The sequence below is a fragment of the Thalassophryne amazonica genome, chromosome 8 (assembly GCF_902500255.1).
Source record: "Thalassophryne amazonica chromosome 8, fThaAma1.1, whole genome shotgun sequence".
In the NCBI taxonomy this organism is placed as follows: Eukaryota; Metazoa; Chordata; class Actinopteri; order Batrachoidiformes; family Batrachoididae; genus Thalassophryne; species Thalassophryne amazonica.
Window position 1 is genome coordinate 28,756,814 of NC_047110.1, and position 19,300 is coordinate 28,776,113.

The 19,300-nt window shown below is 37.0% G+C and overlaps 1 protein-coding gene across 1 annotated transcript; it reads right to left on the bottom strand.

The window, feature by feature from the left end:
- Positions 1-5,207: 5,207 nt before the first annotated feature.
- alx1 (ALX homeobox 1) lies at positions 5,208-17,290 on the bottom strand. The gene is made up of 4 exons (XM_034175909.1): positions 17,012-17,290; positions 16,414-16,718; positions 16,069-16,197; positions 5,208-5,849 (listed from the first exon to the last, which is right to left on the bottom strand). Exons 1-4 carry the CDS (start codon positions 17,199-17,201, stop codon positions 5,517-5,519), a joined length of 957 nt encoding a protein of 318 aa, XP_034031800.1. The 5' UTR covers positions 17,202-17,290; the 3' UTR covers positions 5,208-5,516.
- Between the last annotated feature and the right edge of the window lie 2,010 nt (positions 17,291-19,300).

Below are 19,300 nucleotides of genomic sequence, written 5' to 3' on the forward strand. Positions count from 1 at the left end.
TAGAGCACCGTGCTCGTAGAGTGCAAAGCTCCACCAACATGAGTTTCCACTTCCACAAAATTTTTACTTTGGAAACAAATTTCAAGGTCAAAGTCCTGTTAGAAGTGGCTTTTCATAAGCTAAATTACATGTAACCACATGTCAGATGTGTGTATGTAGTTCATGCATTTGAATTGAAGTTTTTTGTGGTGTTGTCAAGTGTTTTTATTATTATTATTGTTATTTACTTTTCAGTTTCTGAATTCTTTTTCAGATAATTTTCACAGAACATTGGTTGTCTTTGCTATGCAGAATTTGTCATTGCTTTTTGGCACTTGGTTTCTGACTGATAAGTGGAAGATAGACAAACAGGCATAAAATTAGAACCACCATCCAATTTTGGTGATGTAGGTAAATCCATAACGGAAAAATGAGAGTGATTGAGGCAGCATGGTCTCATTTGAGGGTGGGCGATAAAGGGGTTAAATGAAAGAGCATATGATGCAACAATCATTCTTCTGGGGACAGCCCTATGATCATTATTCACATTAAATCTGTCTCACATCCCTCTTCATGAAGAAGCAAAGGTGTGCCCTCTTAAAAATCAATACCACCACCCGCATCTGGTTGGCCACAAAACTTAATTCATTTTAGTAAAGGACAAATGAACTGATTTTCATCCTGATTTGCACCAAATGTTGCAAGTGTGGTATATTTCAGAATTTCCTTGTCGAAGTCAATCATTTGGGTCAAGGTTACTGGGGTTAAATCTCAGATTATCTCAGCCTTTGTTGTTTAAATGCATACAAGTACAGTGCAAAAAAAATGTGTAAAATACAGAACATATCAGGAATTAAAATAAATAAGATAAATAAAAAGAGCCCATTTGCCCAATTTTTCTTTCTTCTTTTCTTTTTGGTCTGTCGTGCAGATCAAACAATCAACAAAAACAACAAACACATAAGAAATTCATGTGAATAAAAGCACATTAAGAAAATTACAGAAACACAAAAATAAAGCAGGTATGTAAAGCAAAATGTTGTTAACTTAGAGTGCTAGAAAACACTGAACCACTCCAAGGAGAATGAAGCACAAAAACAATGGCTGTTACAGAGGCAGATGGGACTGGATTAGACTCTGGCACCACCACACTTTCTTGGACCAGGATGGAGTGAAGTCATACCACTTAATGAATTCCTTGACGATGGCTCAGACGCTGTACTGCGTGATACCCAAAACAGCTGGCCAAAATCCTCTGAAGGAAAAGTGGAGCTCTGATGTACATCTACAGTAGAAGAGGATCCCGTTAGTGGACATTTCACACACTCTGCTGCTCCTCAACACTGGGTGTTGATTGGCTGGGGGAATGAGGTGCTCTAAGTGCTCGGGCTCTTGGAGCACCACCTGCTGGGCATCCAGCTGTTAAAAAGTACCAAATACACTTCTATGTGCTTTGTGCATCATGTGTGTGTGTGTGTGTGTGTGCATGCGTGTGCGTGTTTTGATGTCATAATGGTGCTTCTTTAAATACTGGAAAGGATATCAAAAGATTATTTTTTTCTTGTCAGATTTGGATCTGCTAAAATCATCCTGCTCTGATTCAAGAACCATTTCCTCCACTAAATTTTACCAAAATTGAAATGACACTTTTTGAGTAATCATAAAGCACAAGATCAACAGTGCTGTGATCGTACAGTGACACCACACCCACATTTCAAAGTAACGTGCGCCTCATTGATAAACCATTGCGTAGAATTCACACGAAATGTGTACGTACAAACAAAAGGCAAAAGTGGCATACAAACAAAAGTAGACTAATAAATCTGTTTATACAAAAACATGCAAGCAAGTCATCTTTATAAATCACCCACTAATTTCAACTGTGTACATGTTGATGTGCCTCATATCCTGCCCTCTACAGACACACATTCAACCAAAAATGGCCAGTTCACAACACACACTTGTCTTCAACTGCTTATCTGGGATGCTGCAGCCTATCCCAGCAGCCACAGGGCATGACACGGGGTGCACCCTGGACCAGACATCAGTCTGTCACAAGACCACATATAGACAAAACAAACACATTCACACCTGCACGCACACCTACAAGCAATTTAAAAGTTTCCAATCCACTTAACCTGCATGTTTTTGGATGTGGGAGGAAGCCAAACCCATGCAAACACAGGGAAGAACATGCAAACTCCACAGGTGGGAATTGATCCCATAACCTTCTCAATGTGAGGTAGCAGTGCTAACCACTAATCCACCGTGCTGCCACCAATTTGTCAACACCTCATGAATATTCAAAAATATACACATGAAGCTTGAAACACACTCTTTCCCAAGATGCAGAGCAGGAAAAAAGACATGAATCAGACATGCATGTGTGCAATCACAGCAGAAGGATGATTAAAACAAAATGAAAAAAAAAGTAAATGCAATGAGTGGAAACACTGTGATATCACAGTCACTTATATAACTAACAATCTTTAAGAAACTTTAAGAAGCCTTAAAAATCCTATCACAAGAACCAGAATGAAACTTTCCAGATAACAGTAACTGGACAATTATTTATCATTACAGTTGTCCCGGAATCCTTTGCATGACTGTGACATCACCAAGCTGTTGTCTTGATTTTTGGTGAAAATAATGTGGCCCCATTTTTAATAAAATATTGCAAGATGAGAATGATTTGTTTCATGCCAGTGTATCAGGCAGGACTTCACATCCTTTTGTCCAAATGATGGTAATAATCCAGTCATGTCCACTACTAATACATTTATATTTCAGCAGCTGTGTTGCAAGACAACAGCATTAATGAAATATTAAACAGCTAATGTGAAGTAAGACCTGAGTGGTTTGTATATTTACCAGTTGAACAACTACTCTGGAAGAATTATGGCTATCACAAATACAATTTTTTATGATGTGTATGTGATGTATGTCATTAAGTGGAACTTAACATACAAGTTATGACTCACTCCCATGGCATCATATACTGTGTCATGCTGCCACTCACATTTTAACCCTCTCCAAATGTTTGTATGCATGGGTCACAGTTTGTCTGCATATGTGAACATTCTAGTTTGTCTGCATATGTGAACATTCTACCATCTGCTTTTGTAGTTCACAACGTATGCATTAAAATGGTTTAGGTACCTTTTTGTGCATGTGCAACAGTTATAAATGAGGCCCCAGGCATGCACAGAAAAGTGACATAGGTTTTCAAACTGTAAAGTTTTTAAAAAATAAATCTCAATTCATTTCAACAAAATTAGCAGTTTTTCTCTGCACTGGCATGAGGCTCGAAATCTGACCTTGACATCTGGCCTTGATCGGTGACAAATCCAAACTGAAATCAAATCAGTTTTTCTCATTCACAGGCACAATGTACCTGCCAGGTTTAATAAAAATTGCATCAGGCATTAAAGACATCTTGCTAAAATACACATGTACATAGTGATTAGATCGAGCAAGAGAATAGTAAGAGTTCACGCCTCTGGCAGACAGGAGAGTTCACATAACCTCCAGCCTCCTGTGTCAGTCAAGGTAATAATCTAAATCAATATTAGTACTGTTTGATTTGTTGGAATAGCTACAAATGAATTATTAACGGCTCATTCCATCTCAAGTCACCCAGAGGCTCCCAGGTCATCCCTCAGTTCTGTTCTGTCTGTTTGATATGTTATTCCTATTACCAAGTTATGGTGAAATGCCAAATATTAGGTCTGTATCTTGCAAACATTTGAAGTTACAGCCTTTGGAAATTTTTGTGAATTTTCTACATATTGTGAAAACGTGTTTTCTACCAACTTTGCACATTAATAATGAGCTCCCTATATGTATCACAGCTTTGAAACTGCTCTTGCCAGGTTAACTGTTGGTGTAGAGTTTGGAAATGTTGGCAGTTTTGTTAAAAAATTATCATTTTTTCAACAACTATAAATGTTGCTAAAACAACCTAATATATCATTTAAAAGTGTAGATATGTTCCATTATATCACAAACCATCATACAAAAAGTTCTATAGCAATAACTGGTATATTTCATTGATTTTGAACTAATCAGACACAAACGACATGTACAATTTAAGGTTTTCTACCATTTTGAGGCCTTTGTGGAAGGCAGATCACACTAGATACACCAAAACTGCCACAATTTCCCAACTCTACACAAAAGGTTAGCCTGGTATTAGCAGTTTCAAAGCTGTGAGCCATATAGGAAGCATATTATTAATGTGCAAAGTTGGTAGAAAACACAGTTTTCATATGTGAAAAATTCACAAAAATTTCCAAAGGCTGTAACTTCAAAGGTTTTCAAGATACAGACCTAATATTTGGTGTTTTACCCTAACTTTGGAAAGTGATTAACATATAAAATTGATAGAATAAAGCTGAGGGATTTTTTTTTTTTTTTCAAAACTGGGTGATTTCAGATGGAATGTGACTGCATGACTGAAGTTATTGATTATTAGTTATGTTTATTGTAAATTGAAAATAGGTCAAAACCAGGAGTAATATCTTTAACAACACTGTAATTTTACCAAAGACCCTTCAACATCCATCAACAAAACACAGGTATATGAGCGGAAAACGAGCTCCTGGCCTATCAATATGTAGACTGGGGTTTGAATCCTGCACATACTGCCTGCCTATGTGCCTCTACATTGTCCCACTCCACCCTGCTGAAAATGGGTACAGACATTGGCTGGGGAAGTAACTTGCATTCAACTGGTGTCCTGTCCAAGGGGAATCTTAGACTCTCATCTGCTTGACACTATGGTATCGGGAAATAAGCACCAGCACCAACGGGCCTCAGGGCCTATTTAAGACTTACTTCAACATCAGCAATTTGGAGAAAAATTAAAAGCAACTGTGGTTGCACTGCAATCTTTGTCCTTCAAAACAATAGACAAAAAAAAAAAAATTCTAATAAAATTACAACTTTCAGATGTGACAGCTTGTTGATGTTTGCATGACGTTTAAACATGAGGAATTTGAATTGTGTAGCTTGAGATTTTCAAAAGTTGAGCGCTGAACATGTACTACGTAGAAGCTGTACGTGTGATAGCTGAGGCTGGTGGCACTAGATGAAGGCATGAAAAAAGAAGTGCAAACATACTGGAAACAGGTGGCGCTCATTTATTATGCGTTCAGCAGATAAACTTTGAAACAGTTTGAAACATGCCTCTTCTGCCTGAACTTGCACTCTTCATCTCAGAGTGCACAGTCTTTGTCTCCGTCTTCCTGCTCTTCAGTGCCGAGCTACAAGAGAGGATGCTGAAAAGAAGAGTAGTAAAGCTTTTAGTGGATTAAGACCCCTCCACATGGACCCAGATCAGGACTGGGTTCCACCGGAGCCTTTAGTGTTTCTGCCTCCTTTTCTCACACTGTGTCACTTCAGACTTTGATATGAAACATGAGAGTTGTCCCACTCTGGACCAATTACCAGCTGTCAAATGACATTTATTCTGCAATGCAACACAAAATGTAGCTAAACCTGAACCACAGGTGAAATCCAGCTTCCTTTCAACCCCATCACATGGTCCAGGAGATGTTGGCTGTGTGCTCCTTGGCTTTCATGCGCAGCACTGCGATGCTGGATGAGCGCCGCTCAAACTCGGGCTTGGTCTCAAAGGCGGGGTGTCCGTTGGCAGCCGGTGTGAGGAGGGAGTCGGTGCTGAAGAAGTTGTTGAGGGAGATGTGGCTGAATTGATTCTGCTGATTGGAGAAGTAACCGTGGTCAGCTGCAGCTGCCTGACGGGGGGAGTGCGAGTATGAGGAGACGCAGGGAGGGGAGGCTCGTGGCAGCATGCAGGAGGACACCACGGAGCCGCCAGGAGTTGGACTGGGCCACAGGTTGTTGGGGATCTGTTGAAGGACAAAGGTGACGGATCAGGACGGGCAAACTTAAATCAGCTGAGGGACAGAGGACACATTCAAGGAGAAGTGGTGAACAACAAATCCCCCGCCCGTCTCTGGGCCAGATTCTGCACAGGATGACCTCATGACTTACATAATATCCAAATTGTTAGTCTGCAGACTGGATTGTTGACTTGATAACTTACACTTCAGGGAAAGGAGTCAAGAACATTTCCAAGTCACTGAGTATGTTCACTGATTTTTCCATCTTCTATCGGTTTTGATTTCATGACAAAGTGATAGCAAGTCCCTTCAGCTGCTCCACTGTTTTTTACTCGGGGTCACCACAGCAAATCTGAGGTGGATCTGCATGTTGAATTGGCACAAGTGCCCTCCCTGACACAGGTCCACATTACATGGTGAAATGTGGCAGGGGTGGGGTTTGAACCACTGAAACCAAGCGCACCAACCACTTGGCCACCATCCCTACCTTTCACGAGAAGCTGATGAAAACAGAAAAACATCTTATCTCACAATACTGACCAAACTATAATAAAAAATAATTTCAATAAAATCCTGGATCCACCCATGATTCTAGATCCATCCCCAAATCTAACAGTTGTTTGTTTTTTTGTTTTGTTTTTTTTTTTTGTTTTTTTGGTCCATGCTCTGCCCCTTCACCAAGCATCATGAAAAAGGGTGAGTGATCCTGGTGACAAACAAACAAACAGATATGACTGAAAAGTCAACTTCAGTGGTGGATGTACACTTAAAATAAACCACAGTGGGTGGCTACTGGAACAAAACTGTGTCCGATTCACAAACCCACCAATTTACGTCCTTCAATATGACACATCATTAAAGACTGCTTTTTGGAACATTTTTCTGAGAGCTTGCATTGCTCTCGGGGCTGCTATGACAGAAAAATGTTATCCCCCAGCTGTTTAAAAAGGTGATCGTCAACGGTCAAGTACCAAGTTCAAGTTCAAGTTACTTTATTGGTACCCAGAGGTCTATTTTGTTTTGCAGTAGAGTCCTCATGCATACATATGAGAAAAACCCAGAGGCACACATGAAGAAAACTTGACAAGATCATAGTAAAATTAAAAACTTCTTACAGGTCTATGTACTACTCAAATAAAACAGTAAAATCTAAAAGCAGTACACTAATTTGCAAAAACAGCAATAAGCAAATAAAAAAGCAAATAAAATAGCAATAAATACTAAAAACTACCTGTGCAAAAAAAGAATAAAAAATTATGACTTATTCCTCAGTATAATAGTTGCAGGAATAAAACTCTTTTTATATATGTATTCTTGTGAGACACAACAGACGCATGGGTTTGGTTCAGTGTGTATACATTTCACAATTTTTCAGATTTCTTGAGGGAGTGATGAGTCAGCAAATGAGGAAAAAGGCTGCAATTTTTGCAAAAGTCCCTCAAAAGTCTGATTTTAAAAACATATTTATTTATTTATTTATTTACTTATTTATGAGCAGCTTCTCAAAATTCTGCGCATCTGCGACTGCGCGTCAATGACAAAGCTGGCGCAAAAATCAGGACTTTTAGATCTAATGTGAGACACGCTCTGAAAATGCAGTATTATGGAAAAGTCTGACACAAAATACAATATGTATAAATGAGTATACATTTTATTGAGTTTTCTTTTTTTGTGGAGTGGGTCAACAAGAAAAAAATAATAATAAATTTATTTGAAATATCTATATATTAAATATCTATAAAACAAATATATATTTCTAACAAAAAAACAAATAATATCACCTTTTTTTCTCAGTTTAATTGCAGACAGTTAATTATCAATTTAAAAATCCCTTTTTTATTTCTGGGTGCACGGCACTGATTAGTCTACAAATGTGATATGAAGTCCAGGTAACAAGTAAAAGAAATTATTTGGTTTCAGTGATGAAATGTAGCTACATATTTTACATTTATTGACAGACATTTTGCAGCATTTCACAAAAAAAGTTACAACTGAAATTTGCAGGTGGCAAAGCAATTTTCCATTAATTAGCATGTGTGACTTTAAGGTCCAAGGTCAAATGCAATTGGCTCAAGGTTGCTGGGATGAATGATTTGTTATAGGTGTTCAATGCAAATTTAGGCTTTAGAAAAGAAATGTGGTTCTGACAAGGCAAAATATTCCCAAAAAGTTTTTGTTTTGGGTTTTTTTTTTTTTTACTATTCGCATGTTTGACCTTGACCCTGAGGTTCAAGGTCAACTGTAGTGTGCTAACAGGAGTCAGGATACATAATTTGCTGTAGGTGTTCAATGTAAACGTAAGCTCTAGAATCGATATTTGGAGAGAAAAGTGCTATTGTGGGGTGAGACGGTGGGTGTCTTTTTTGGCTGTTGTCTTTGGCTGTGCCAAAGTCATATGCGTAGACGTCACATTTCTTTATATTTATAATATGATACAGGTAAGTAATGTCTCAGAAAGGGGCAACTGGGAAATCTAGGGTTCTCAAAAAGTTACACACACATTGACAGATGGACACACGCATGGACGCATGGAGTCTATTTCAATGGCCCCCTTACTACCCCAATATTTATTCATCTCGTGCAATACAATCATTTTATATTTTTATATTTATGTCCACCAAGGATGTAATAAAATCATTGGCGTTTATTACCTCCGCCAAGGAGGTTATGTTTTCGGTCGCATCCATTTGTTTGTTGGTTGGTTGGTTTGTTAGCAGGATTACTCAAAAAAAAAATCCTTAATGGATTTCAATGAAATTTATACCAGAGGTGTATCTTGGCCTAACTTAGAAGTGATAAAATTTTGGTAATGATCTGGAACACGATCCGGATCCAATAATTTTTTAAGGATTCTTTATCATTGCAGGATAGGGCCAATTTCAACATTTTTGCATCTAACTCCATGAAGACGGGTCACAAAGGCTGAACAAAAATTAAGTTACGACACAACAATAATTTAGCATTTGTTTCTCCTCACTGAATAAACTTGTTATTAGAAAATTTAAAAAAAAACTTGTGTAGTTCATGCAGTTTCTCTTTATAAATACATTTACTGAAGATCTAAGTGTTTAACCCTCTGGGGCCAACGCCGTCGTATACGACGGCTGAGACCAAGCTTTACTAAATTACAAATAACTTTTTAATGATATGAGATAGAAACTTACTTTTTATTTTTTGCTGAAAAGTTAACTCCACGGACTTTCAAGCCACTGTCCACCATCTTTGTACTCTTCATAGACGCCTTGTGATGACGTGCATAATGTGAGTGTCCAATCGGAATTGGTTCACTGTCACATGGTTTTCCAAAATCCAATCGTAGGGCAGATGCACCTCACGTGACACACCAAAGATTGTTTTTAGGAGTGATGTGTTACTAGTTTATTATAGTTTGCTATGTGTTTGAAGAAATGTGTGTGGAAAATTATTGCCGCTTTACTTTTTCCTTTCTTATTTCTGATTGTAAACCTTTATTACACTTATAAAACGTAACTATAGCATATATATTTTGAAAGTACAGGTTGTCCTGAAAAAAAGAGACATAAAACTTGATTGTGGGATGCAGGGAGAGCTGTTAATAGCAATAATAAAACATTTATGCCAGGCGAGTGAACTGTACAAAAAATGCCCTCGGACCCCAGAGGGTTAACCACTGAATCTGAAACATGACGGTAGATGCGTGAAACGACGTGGAATAAGTCTCGTTGCCAAAGGGTATTCCACGTGACATCAGTGACCCTATGGCCTTGGCGGAGGTGTGCGCTCTCCGAGTGCTTCTAGTTTATTTATTTGTCTGTCTGTCTCTTAGCAGCAGGATTATGTCAAATATGGATTTTGATGAAATTTGCACCACAGATAGATATTAGGCCATGGAAGACTCCACTGAATTTTGAAGGTGATCCAGATCCAGATTCTGAATCAGGATTTCAATTTGTGCACTTCACTTTATTGGTTTTTGAGGATTACATCAAAGCTACTTAACAGATTTTCACCATATTTTCACCACGCATTGGTGTTAAGCATTGGAAGTCTCCATTAAATTGTGGAGGTGATCTGGATCCAAATTCTGGATCAGGATTTCACTTTGGAAACATTTCAAGAATTACATTAAAACTACTTCAAGGATATGACATCACGATGTAAAACCAAGATCAGTAATACACTGTTTGTTTCAGGTTGGGAATTAAATATCAGACTGCAATATCTTGATCAGTCGGACCATTCTGGATCAGTATCCATTTATTGCAATGTATTGTAGAATTCGGATTCAGGTAAAGTCCAGGTCATGATGTGAATCACATATCTGTTATTTTGACTCCTCGTCAACCCTTGGCAGATGTCAGAAATTTCAGCTTGCTCTTATCTTATATTTGTACATAGAGATTTTCATTGCGCTCTCTAGGATTTTATACTTATAACTATCTGTACTTTTTTTTCACCTTATCCGTTTGCACTGAAAAAAAGAGAAGCTTTCTCCAGTCTCGTTGTACATTTTGTATAATGAGAATAAAGGACATTCTATTCTAATTCGATTATTTCATGGCAGCAGAGAAAAAATCTTCTTGAATGGGAAAAAAAAACATATATAAGTCACACAAGAGTAAAAGTCCACCAGAGTATAAATTGTACCTTTTTTCTATATTATCAGCTCTTTAAATTTGGGATTTTTGTACATTTTTGAAATGTACTTTTACTACTGGCATTCATTTTTTTAGTATTAGAGTTTATTTTGTTTAATGTTTTGATTCCTGGGAAAGCACTCTATCAATAATAATAGTAATAATAGTAATAATAATAATAATAATTATTATTATTATTATTATTATTAACAAATGCATTATTTTTCTGTAAATAAGTCACACTGGAGTATACATTGAAGGGCCTCCTAAACTAGTAATGTATTCTTATATGCCAGAAAATACAGTAATAATCATCTTATTATAATAAATGTAACACATCTGTTGCTTTGTGTAAATAAATAAATACACTTCCCGCTGCTTTTCTGACCAATTATGACTACATCAAATTATAGGTCAGGAACTTAACCACATTTCAGCGTTGTATTAATGTCGTATTCTGACGCTGTTACATCATCATGAGCTAGGATAAAAGGTAAATGGAAATGGACTGCATTTATATAGCACTTTTCCATCGGCATCAGACGCATAGGATCAATGACGATATCACCCTGATTGATGTCAAAATGTAATACAACCAACGAAAAACATGTTGATGCAACACCACTGTGCCCAGTGGGAAACAAACACAGCAGAAGACAGAAAATCCTGTAGACCCACATCCAAGATCATTCCATAAAACCAACAGCAGAGAGACGTCCTTCCTGTGAATGATGATAATCTCTATCAGCCGGAAGAGCTGCTGATGTCCAAACATCACAAACGGACAGTGATTTCTGTTCCTGAGCGTCAACTCTACATCTCCTTTCTCTAAAACACATTGTTTCCATTCAGCGAACTGTCGCCTGCATACTTCACTCTCACAAACACAAGGAGCCACGTTTTGAAAGTGCGACAGTGAGAGGAAACACCTAAAAGAAATCGAGAGACAAACTGACAGACGTGTATTTCCTCTCACCTCATCTTGTGTCTGACCTTTGTCCATCCCGCCAGATAAATGTTCAGCCAACTTGAAATCTGATATCTGGTCATTAATTCAGCTGTGACACCTCAGAGGGTCTAATCACTGTGCACAGATTTTATCTGAAGGGAATCTTCATGCAAAACCAAGGGTGAGGGTTATGGTGCAGAAGAGTTAGAAACATGTGCGTGCTTGATGCACAAGTGCATTGCACACTTACTCCTCCAAAAATTACTCAAATAACATCACGGTATGAACGGGTGAATCACCATCACTGCAGGTGGAGACTTTCTAAAAGCTACAGCATTTTTAATTTAGGCAAAGTTCATTTATTTGGGTGTTGACCTTTTGCATCAAACTACACATTAAGGTTACAATCCCCACCTACGTAAACCACAGAGAGCCCGCTGGGATTCCTCAGCCTCAGCTGGAAATTTGAAGTGGAATAAAACAGGTTGGAGTGTTTTTGTATACTTTTTGTAAACATTATTAATATTATCCCTGTTATATTTTACTTCAACAGATCTAGATTCTTAAGAACATGTGGACAGAGTTTCACTTGCTCATCACGCACACCGTATGTAACAACAAGATCTATCCCCCCCAGTGGTTGGATTTATTCCAAAGAAAAACTAAATTGACAAAATTTAGTTTCTCCTGAAATCCCAACAGTATAATAACAGTTTATTTTTTAAACATCTTGAACGGGGGAATTCCATAAGGAATACTTTCTTTTCTTTTAGCGCCATCTGCAGGCATGCATGTGTGCATGCATGAGCTTTTCAAAAAAACAGAAGTTACCTTGATGCGATGTGTGATGCTGACATCTGTGAAATGTCTTGTAAATCACTCCAGAGGTGTTTTCAGGTTACAAAAACATTTTAGAAGTGTTTATTACTCACTTTGCTTTTACATGATATATGAGAAACATCTTATTTTTACATACAAATGCCAGAGTTTTGGAGCATTTTCCGCAATGTTGGAGGACGTGCCAGAGCGAGACGACCTAGCATACGTCATTGTATCACTTTACTCTGATTAGTTGCCACCATGTTCTTCCCACAATGCTTTGCACAAGTCTGCGGAAGCCCCTATGTGATCTATGATATCACTGTCAGTCTTAACCTTTGCTGCCGTCAGTAGTTCAAAGTCGTCTGTTCTTTTGAAAATTTACCCTTCAGGGAAACTTTTTATTATTTTTTTCTAGACAATGCAAATTTTGATCATATTGGTAATGTCATATTATGAATCTCCTACTTAGAGGCCAATAAATAAAATTATAGTGGTGCCAGTGAACATTCTTTTTATGCCTTAAATCTTAAAAACCTCAGTGGCCATATATCTTTAACTTACAATTCCACCAAATACTCAAGACATTTGGAATTCTAAACTTTAGAATTCATCAAAAACTCCATGAATTACAATCTGAAAGAAAGCGAATTGAAAGAGAAAAAAGATAAAAGTAAAATTCAACTGATGTCTCCACAATCAAGCCTTCTGAAATATCTACCACGCAGGCAAACGGGGTGATGATATAACCTCTGCATATCTCCATCAGTTGGTTTGCAGAGTCAATTTAACTCTGCTAAACTAGCTCTGCAGAGAGTAAAAATGGTACCACTCCAAAGACTGTTAAATTAACTCCATCACAGTACAAATGAACCCGCTGAGAGCTGATGTAACACTGTGATGGAACTGATTTAACAGTATAACAGAGCTGATGTAATACTGTAATCGAACTGATTTAACACTCTAACAGAGCTGATGTAACTCTGTGACAGAACTGATTTAACACTATAGCAGACCTGACGTAACACTGTAATAGAACTGATTTTACACTCTAACTGAGCTGACATAACACTGTGATAGAACTGATTTAACACTATAACAGACCTGACATAACACTGTAATAAAAAGATTTTTACACTCTAACTGAGCTGACATAACATTATGATAGAACTGATTTAACACTATAGCAGACCTAACATAACACTGTAATAGAACTGATTTTACACTCTAACCAAGCTGATGTAACACTGTGACAGAACTGATTTAACACTATAATAGACCTGATGTAATACTGTAATCGAACTGATTTAACACTATAACAGAGCTGATGTAACACTGTGACAGATCTATAATAGACCTAATGTAACACTGTGATAGAACTAATTTAACAGTACAACAGAGCTGATGTAACATTGTGACAGAACTGATTTAACACTATAATAGACCTGATGTAACACTGTGATGTAACTGATATAACACTATAACAGAGCTTAGATAACGCTGTGATAGAATTGATTCAACACTATAACAGACCTGACGTAACACTGTAATAAAACTAATTTTACACTCTAACCGAGCTGACATAACACTGACAGAACTGATTTAACACTATAATAGACCTGATGTAACACTGTGATGTAACTGATTCAACACTATAACAGACCTGACGTAACACTGTAATAAAACTAATTTTACACTCTATCCGAGCTGACATAACACTGACAGAACTGATTTAACACTATAGCAGAACTGACGTAACACTGTAATAGAACTGATTTTACACTCTAACCGAGCTAACATAACACTGTGATAGAACTGTTTTTAACACTAGAATAGATCTGATGTAACACTTGACAGAACTGATTTAACACTATAATATAGCTGATGTAACACTGTAAAAGAACTGATTTAACGCTACAATAGAGCTGGTGTAACACTAATAGAACTGATTTAACAAAATAGAACTGATTTAACACTGCAGAGTCAATGTACCTCTGCTAAATTAGGTTTCTGCTTGTTGTGAAATTTAAGTTTTGAACCAAGCTGTTTAAAAAGATATGTTAGTTAACTTGTGATCAACTGCCAAAGAAATAGTTTTGTGTGTGTGTGTGTGTGTGTGTGTGTGTGTGGTGTGTGTGTGTGTGTGTGTGTGTGTGTGGTGTGTGTGTGTGTGTGTGTGTGTGTGTGTGTGTGTGTGTGTGTGTGTTGGGGAGGGGGGGGGTGTTTTGGCCCTGGGACAGACAGGCGTCCTGTCCAGGGTGTACCCCGCCTCATGCCCCATTGGATGAACTCAATTCAGTTATGTGCAGGATTTCCATCTAATAAATATTTGAAGCCCCAACTCAAATAAAGCACATCCATGCAAGATAATTGAATTTAGTTTAGTTGGAATTACATATATTTATTAGATGGAAACTCTGCACATAATTGAATTGAGTTCATCCAATGCATCAGTTTTTTGGGTAGCTGGGATATAGGCTCCAGACCCCTGTGACCCTTAATTGGAGTAAGCTGGGATAGAAAATGGATGGATTTTTTTTCTTTTTGTTGCTTAAATCAAAGCAATGATTTGAAAACATAAAATATTAAAATTGAGGAAGTGCAAATGAGGTTGAATATATAATTTTAATTTCAGATAGATTAAAGAAATGATTAAAGAACAATGGAATTATATGAAGCTCTGCATTTAACTGTGTTATTAAATGCAATATTGGTTTTCTTCTTTCTTCCTTATTATTATTATTATTATTATTATTATTATTGTTATTATTATTATTATTATTATTATTATTATTACTGATTATTTAGAGATCCAAGTTTAGGCCAAAACAATTCATTCTTATAATAATGTACATATAAATGCATGATTAGATAGATAGATAGATAGATAGATAGATAGATAGATAGATAGATAGATAGATAGATAGATAGATAGATAGATAGATAGATAGATAGATAGATAGATAGATAGATAGATAGATAGATAGATAGATAGATAGATAGATAGATAGATAGATAGATAGATAGATAGATAGATAGATAGATAGATAGATAGATAGATAGATAGATAGATAGATAGATAGATAGATAGATAGATAGATAGATAGATAGATAGATAGATAGATAGATAGATAGATAGATAGATAGATTTAGAAAAAGCTTTCTTTGAAAATGAAGATGAAAATGAATGAAAATGAAACACTTTCCTGTTTAAACTGAAAGTGTGTGTGTGTGGGGGGGGGAGTTTTAAAACATCAAACTCAAAATAATAAATTCTCACACAGCTAAAAGGTGGACTAACACGTCAGAAGATGGAAAGCAGAGACTTTGGAAATCGCAAAACTTTGTTAAATTCCTCAGAAACAGCATTATGCTGTGGGCTGCAGTTTCATTTTTTACTTAATCATATTACAGACTTTTTTAGTTTCAATAAAGCGCGCATTTTTGAAATTATTACATCAAAGTATTTTTTAGATTTTGTTTTGATGACAGAAAATGTGATAATTTGCTCATTTTGCAGACAAATCAATTCAGTTTAATTCATTTAGTGCCAATTCACAACAAGGCGCTTCACACAATTATTTCTGACTGAGAGAATACGTTTGCCTTCGATCTGGTGCAGGAATATTTGGGCGCAGTACTTAAGTTGATTTGTGAGCGTGTGCAGTGCGTGCACGCTGAGCTGTCTCACGATATTGATTTTGTTTTTTGATCGTTTGTATGTTTTTGTATTCTGAACTAAAGCTGCAGTTTAGTGAATAAAACCTGATTGGCGTCTGACATATATTAATATTGTATGTAATGTGTATTTTGATGTGATGTTGTTTTGTGAGCATCTTACCTGCGTGTAGCTGTCGTTCCTCGGTAAAACAGATAAATCGTAGGTGGCTGCAAAGTGATTTTTGGCTTGTTGGATCTGCCCGTAGCGCTCTCTTTTCCTCCACTTTGCTCTTCTGTTTTGAAACCACACCTGTTCAGGAAATAAAAGGGGAAAATTTAAGTTTTACGCACACAAAAAAATAAATAAAATAAAATAAAGAAATCGGACTGCACTTGGAATTAAAAGGCCTGAATTCAGGCGCGTCACTGCGCGGTGCGGCGCGCCGGTCGATGAGCTTTACGCACAGCGGGTTTTATGGAGGGGTTTTTTTTGTTTTGTTTTGTTTTACGTTAAAACGGATGGTACCTGCACTCTCGCCTCCGTTAACTCGGTCCTCATGGCCAGCTGCTCCCGCACATACACGTCCGGATAGTGCGTTTTTTGGAACACTTTCTCCAGCTCCTCCAGCTGCGCGCTGGTGAACGTGGTCCGGTGTCTCCTCTTCTTGCTGCTGGACACGTTACTGTCGCACTTGTCTCCCATTTCGTCCAAATCCGTTTTCTCTGGTCCACTCGTGACCGGAGACGCCCTCAGACTGCAACAATTATCCATCGGCCTGCCGAGGTCCGAGCGCAAAGACTCGTCGTCCGCTTTTGGCACTCCGTAAGCGGCTGGAATGAAGAAACGCAGCAATTTATTCGATTCTACCCTTTGATACAAACAAATTTTTAAACGTAACGGTACGTCATAAAATATTAACTTGCCATCTTAACTTTTGCCATTTTGAAATAAATGGTGATGACAGCAGGCTTTCACATTTTTTTCTTTTGTGTGTAAAGCCGACAAATATTTTAAATGAAATTACTTCACATGTCAACAGTTCGTGCCACATTTTAAATATAGGAAACATTCGTTGCCTTTTTTTATGACACACGCAGATCTTGCAGTGAGCACTTTTACGCACCATTGTCCGCGCACGGTGAGGTGCGCTGCTCTGCGCCCTGCAGCACGAAGGCCTGCGCGCATTTCGGGGAGGACTTGTTGAAGTACTGCGCGCTGTCCAAACTCTCCATGACTTGGTCCATGTAGTAATCACCGGTCTTCATCGCCTGGCTTTTCAAGACAAACTTATCCTCCATGTACTCCATCATCATCTGCGCACTGACGAACACAAACTAATCGATGCGCGCCGACGCTCCGTAATGAAATAATGGATTAATTTGCTGTGTCTCGGAAGCACGACGTCTTTATAGCCCCAAAGAGAAGGAGCACCCCCCCTGTCTGAAGAGGAAACTGCATCCAACTCCTCCCACGGCCCGAGTGCACGCGCGCTCTGCGGACCCACGACCATTTTAATTTACAGCATGTTTGCAAATCCGCAGGTGATCTGCACCGACACGCTGTCACTCACCGCTCCACAAAGGCCGCGCAGATCAGTATGTATTGTCAAATTTGAATTATGGAAAAAAAAACACACACACACACACCAAAAAAAGTACATTTGAGAAAGTACGGAACAACAGCTCCATTTATGCAGACACTTTAATATGCTTTTTTTTTTTTTTTTTTTTTTTACTGCATCTGTGCGCAATAATTTATGTCCTTATTGTAAAATGGGCCTGGCTGTCCCATAGTCTTTGCGTAAATACTTCATTATTTATATAAAAAAAATCCCAGAAATTTAGATGTTTAAAAAAACAGTCAACATTATTATTATTATTATTATCATTATCAATAATAATAACAATAATAATAATTCACGTTTGAGGTTAGGGTTTTTATTCTCCACAGCAGATAGCACAACATAACATAACACATAAACATTTATAACGCAGTATTCAGACATTAAAAATTAAAATAAAACCATTACAAATCCAGATGACAAAGAAACAAAAATCATACATTAAATACATATTATAAACACCTAACATTAAAATAAAATGTGCAACCTAAATCAGAAAATTCACAGTCAAGGACAGAAAATATCACAACACTGTACTATAACATAACTGGTTAAATAAATATATTAAAATCCCAAACAATTATAACTGAAATTAGACACCGTCTTATGGCATTTTAAATAGATATGTTTAATGTAGATATGATATGGAACTCAAAATAATATTTCACATGATGTAAACCTATACACTGAAATGTATTTGCTGTGAAAGTGCAGTGTCAGATATTATACTATTATTTGTAGTATCCTGTTATTATAATTATTACTGTTATTGTATTTTGTTTCTAGTGCAAATATTGAGATATTATTAAAATAGTAATAGTAATATATTTTATATTACTATTTTTGTTATTGTGGCTCCTTTTACGATTACTGTGATTATTATTATCTTTAATTTAGAAAATATTTAGGTTTCAGTTGAATTTATTAAAAATGTAAATTTAATGTCAGACAAAACCTTTAGTTTGTTGCATTTGCACAAGATAAATCTGTAACTTATGGTCTTGTAGCTTTATAACAACACTAATGTATTTAGTCAGGTACTTGCAGTCTTATACCAAGTTAGATTAAGCATTACAATCAGACTTTTAGAATGTGATATAAGAAAAAGCTTAATAGTAGAAATAGTGGACTATTTCTCTGACTTTTTTTAGGATACATTTTACCACATTATTACCTCCGCCAAGGAGGTTATGTTTTTGGTTGCGTTTGTTTGTTCGTTGGTTGGTTAGCAGGATTACTCAAAAAATCCTCCACGGATTTCAATGAAATTTTTACCAGGGGTATATCTTGGCCTAACTTAGAAGTCATGAAATTTTGGTAATGATCCGGAACATGATCCGGATCCAGTAATTTTTTTAAGGATTCTTTATCATTGCAGGATAGGACCAATTTCAACATTTTTGCATCTAACGTCATGACGACGGGTCAAAGGCTGAACAAAAATTAAGTTACGACACAACAATAATTTAGCATTTGTTTCTCTTCATTGAATAAACTTATTAGAAAATAAAAAACTTGTGTAGTTCATGCAGTTTCTCTTTAGAAATACATCTGCTGAAGATCTAAGGGTTTAATCACTGAATCTGAAACATGACGGTAGATGCATGAAATGACGTGGAATAAGTCTCTTTGCCAAAGAGTATTCCATGTGACGTCAGTGACCCTATGGCCTTGGCGGAGGTTTGCGCTCTCTGAGTGCTTCTAGTTTGATATTGACAACCCCTGTAATTTAAACATTGCCCCTGTCCTTTTTTCTTTCTTTTTCTTTTTTTTTTGTTGATAAAACAAGTT

Bases quoted from the DNA above. Each gene is read 5' to 3' on its own strand.
- alx1 (XM_034175909.1), bottom strand. From the start codon at position 17,201: ATGATGATGGAGTACATGGAGGATAAGTTTGTCTTGAAAAGCCAGGCG. The intron at 16,719-17,011 runs GTGCGTAAAAGT...TCTTCATTCCAG, and splicing joins CTCACCGTGCGCGGACAATG to CCGCTTACGGAGTGCCAAAA. The intron at 5,850-16,068 runs GTAAGATGCTCA...GTCCTTCAACAG, and splicing joins GGAACGACAGCTACACGCAG to ATCCCCAACAACCTGTGGCC.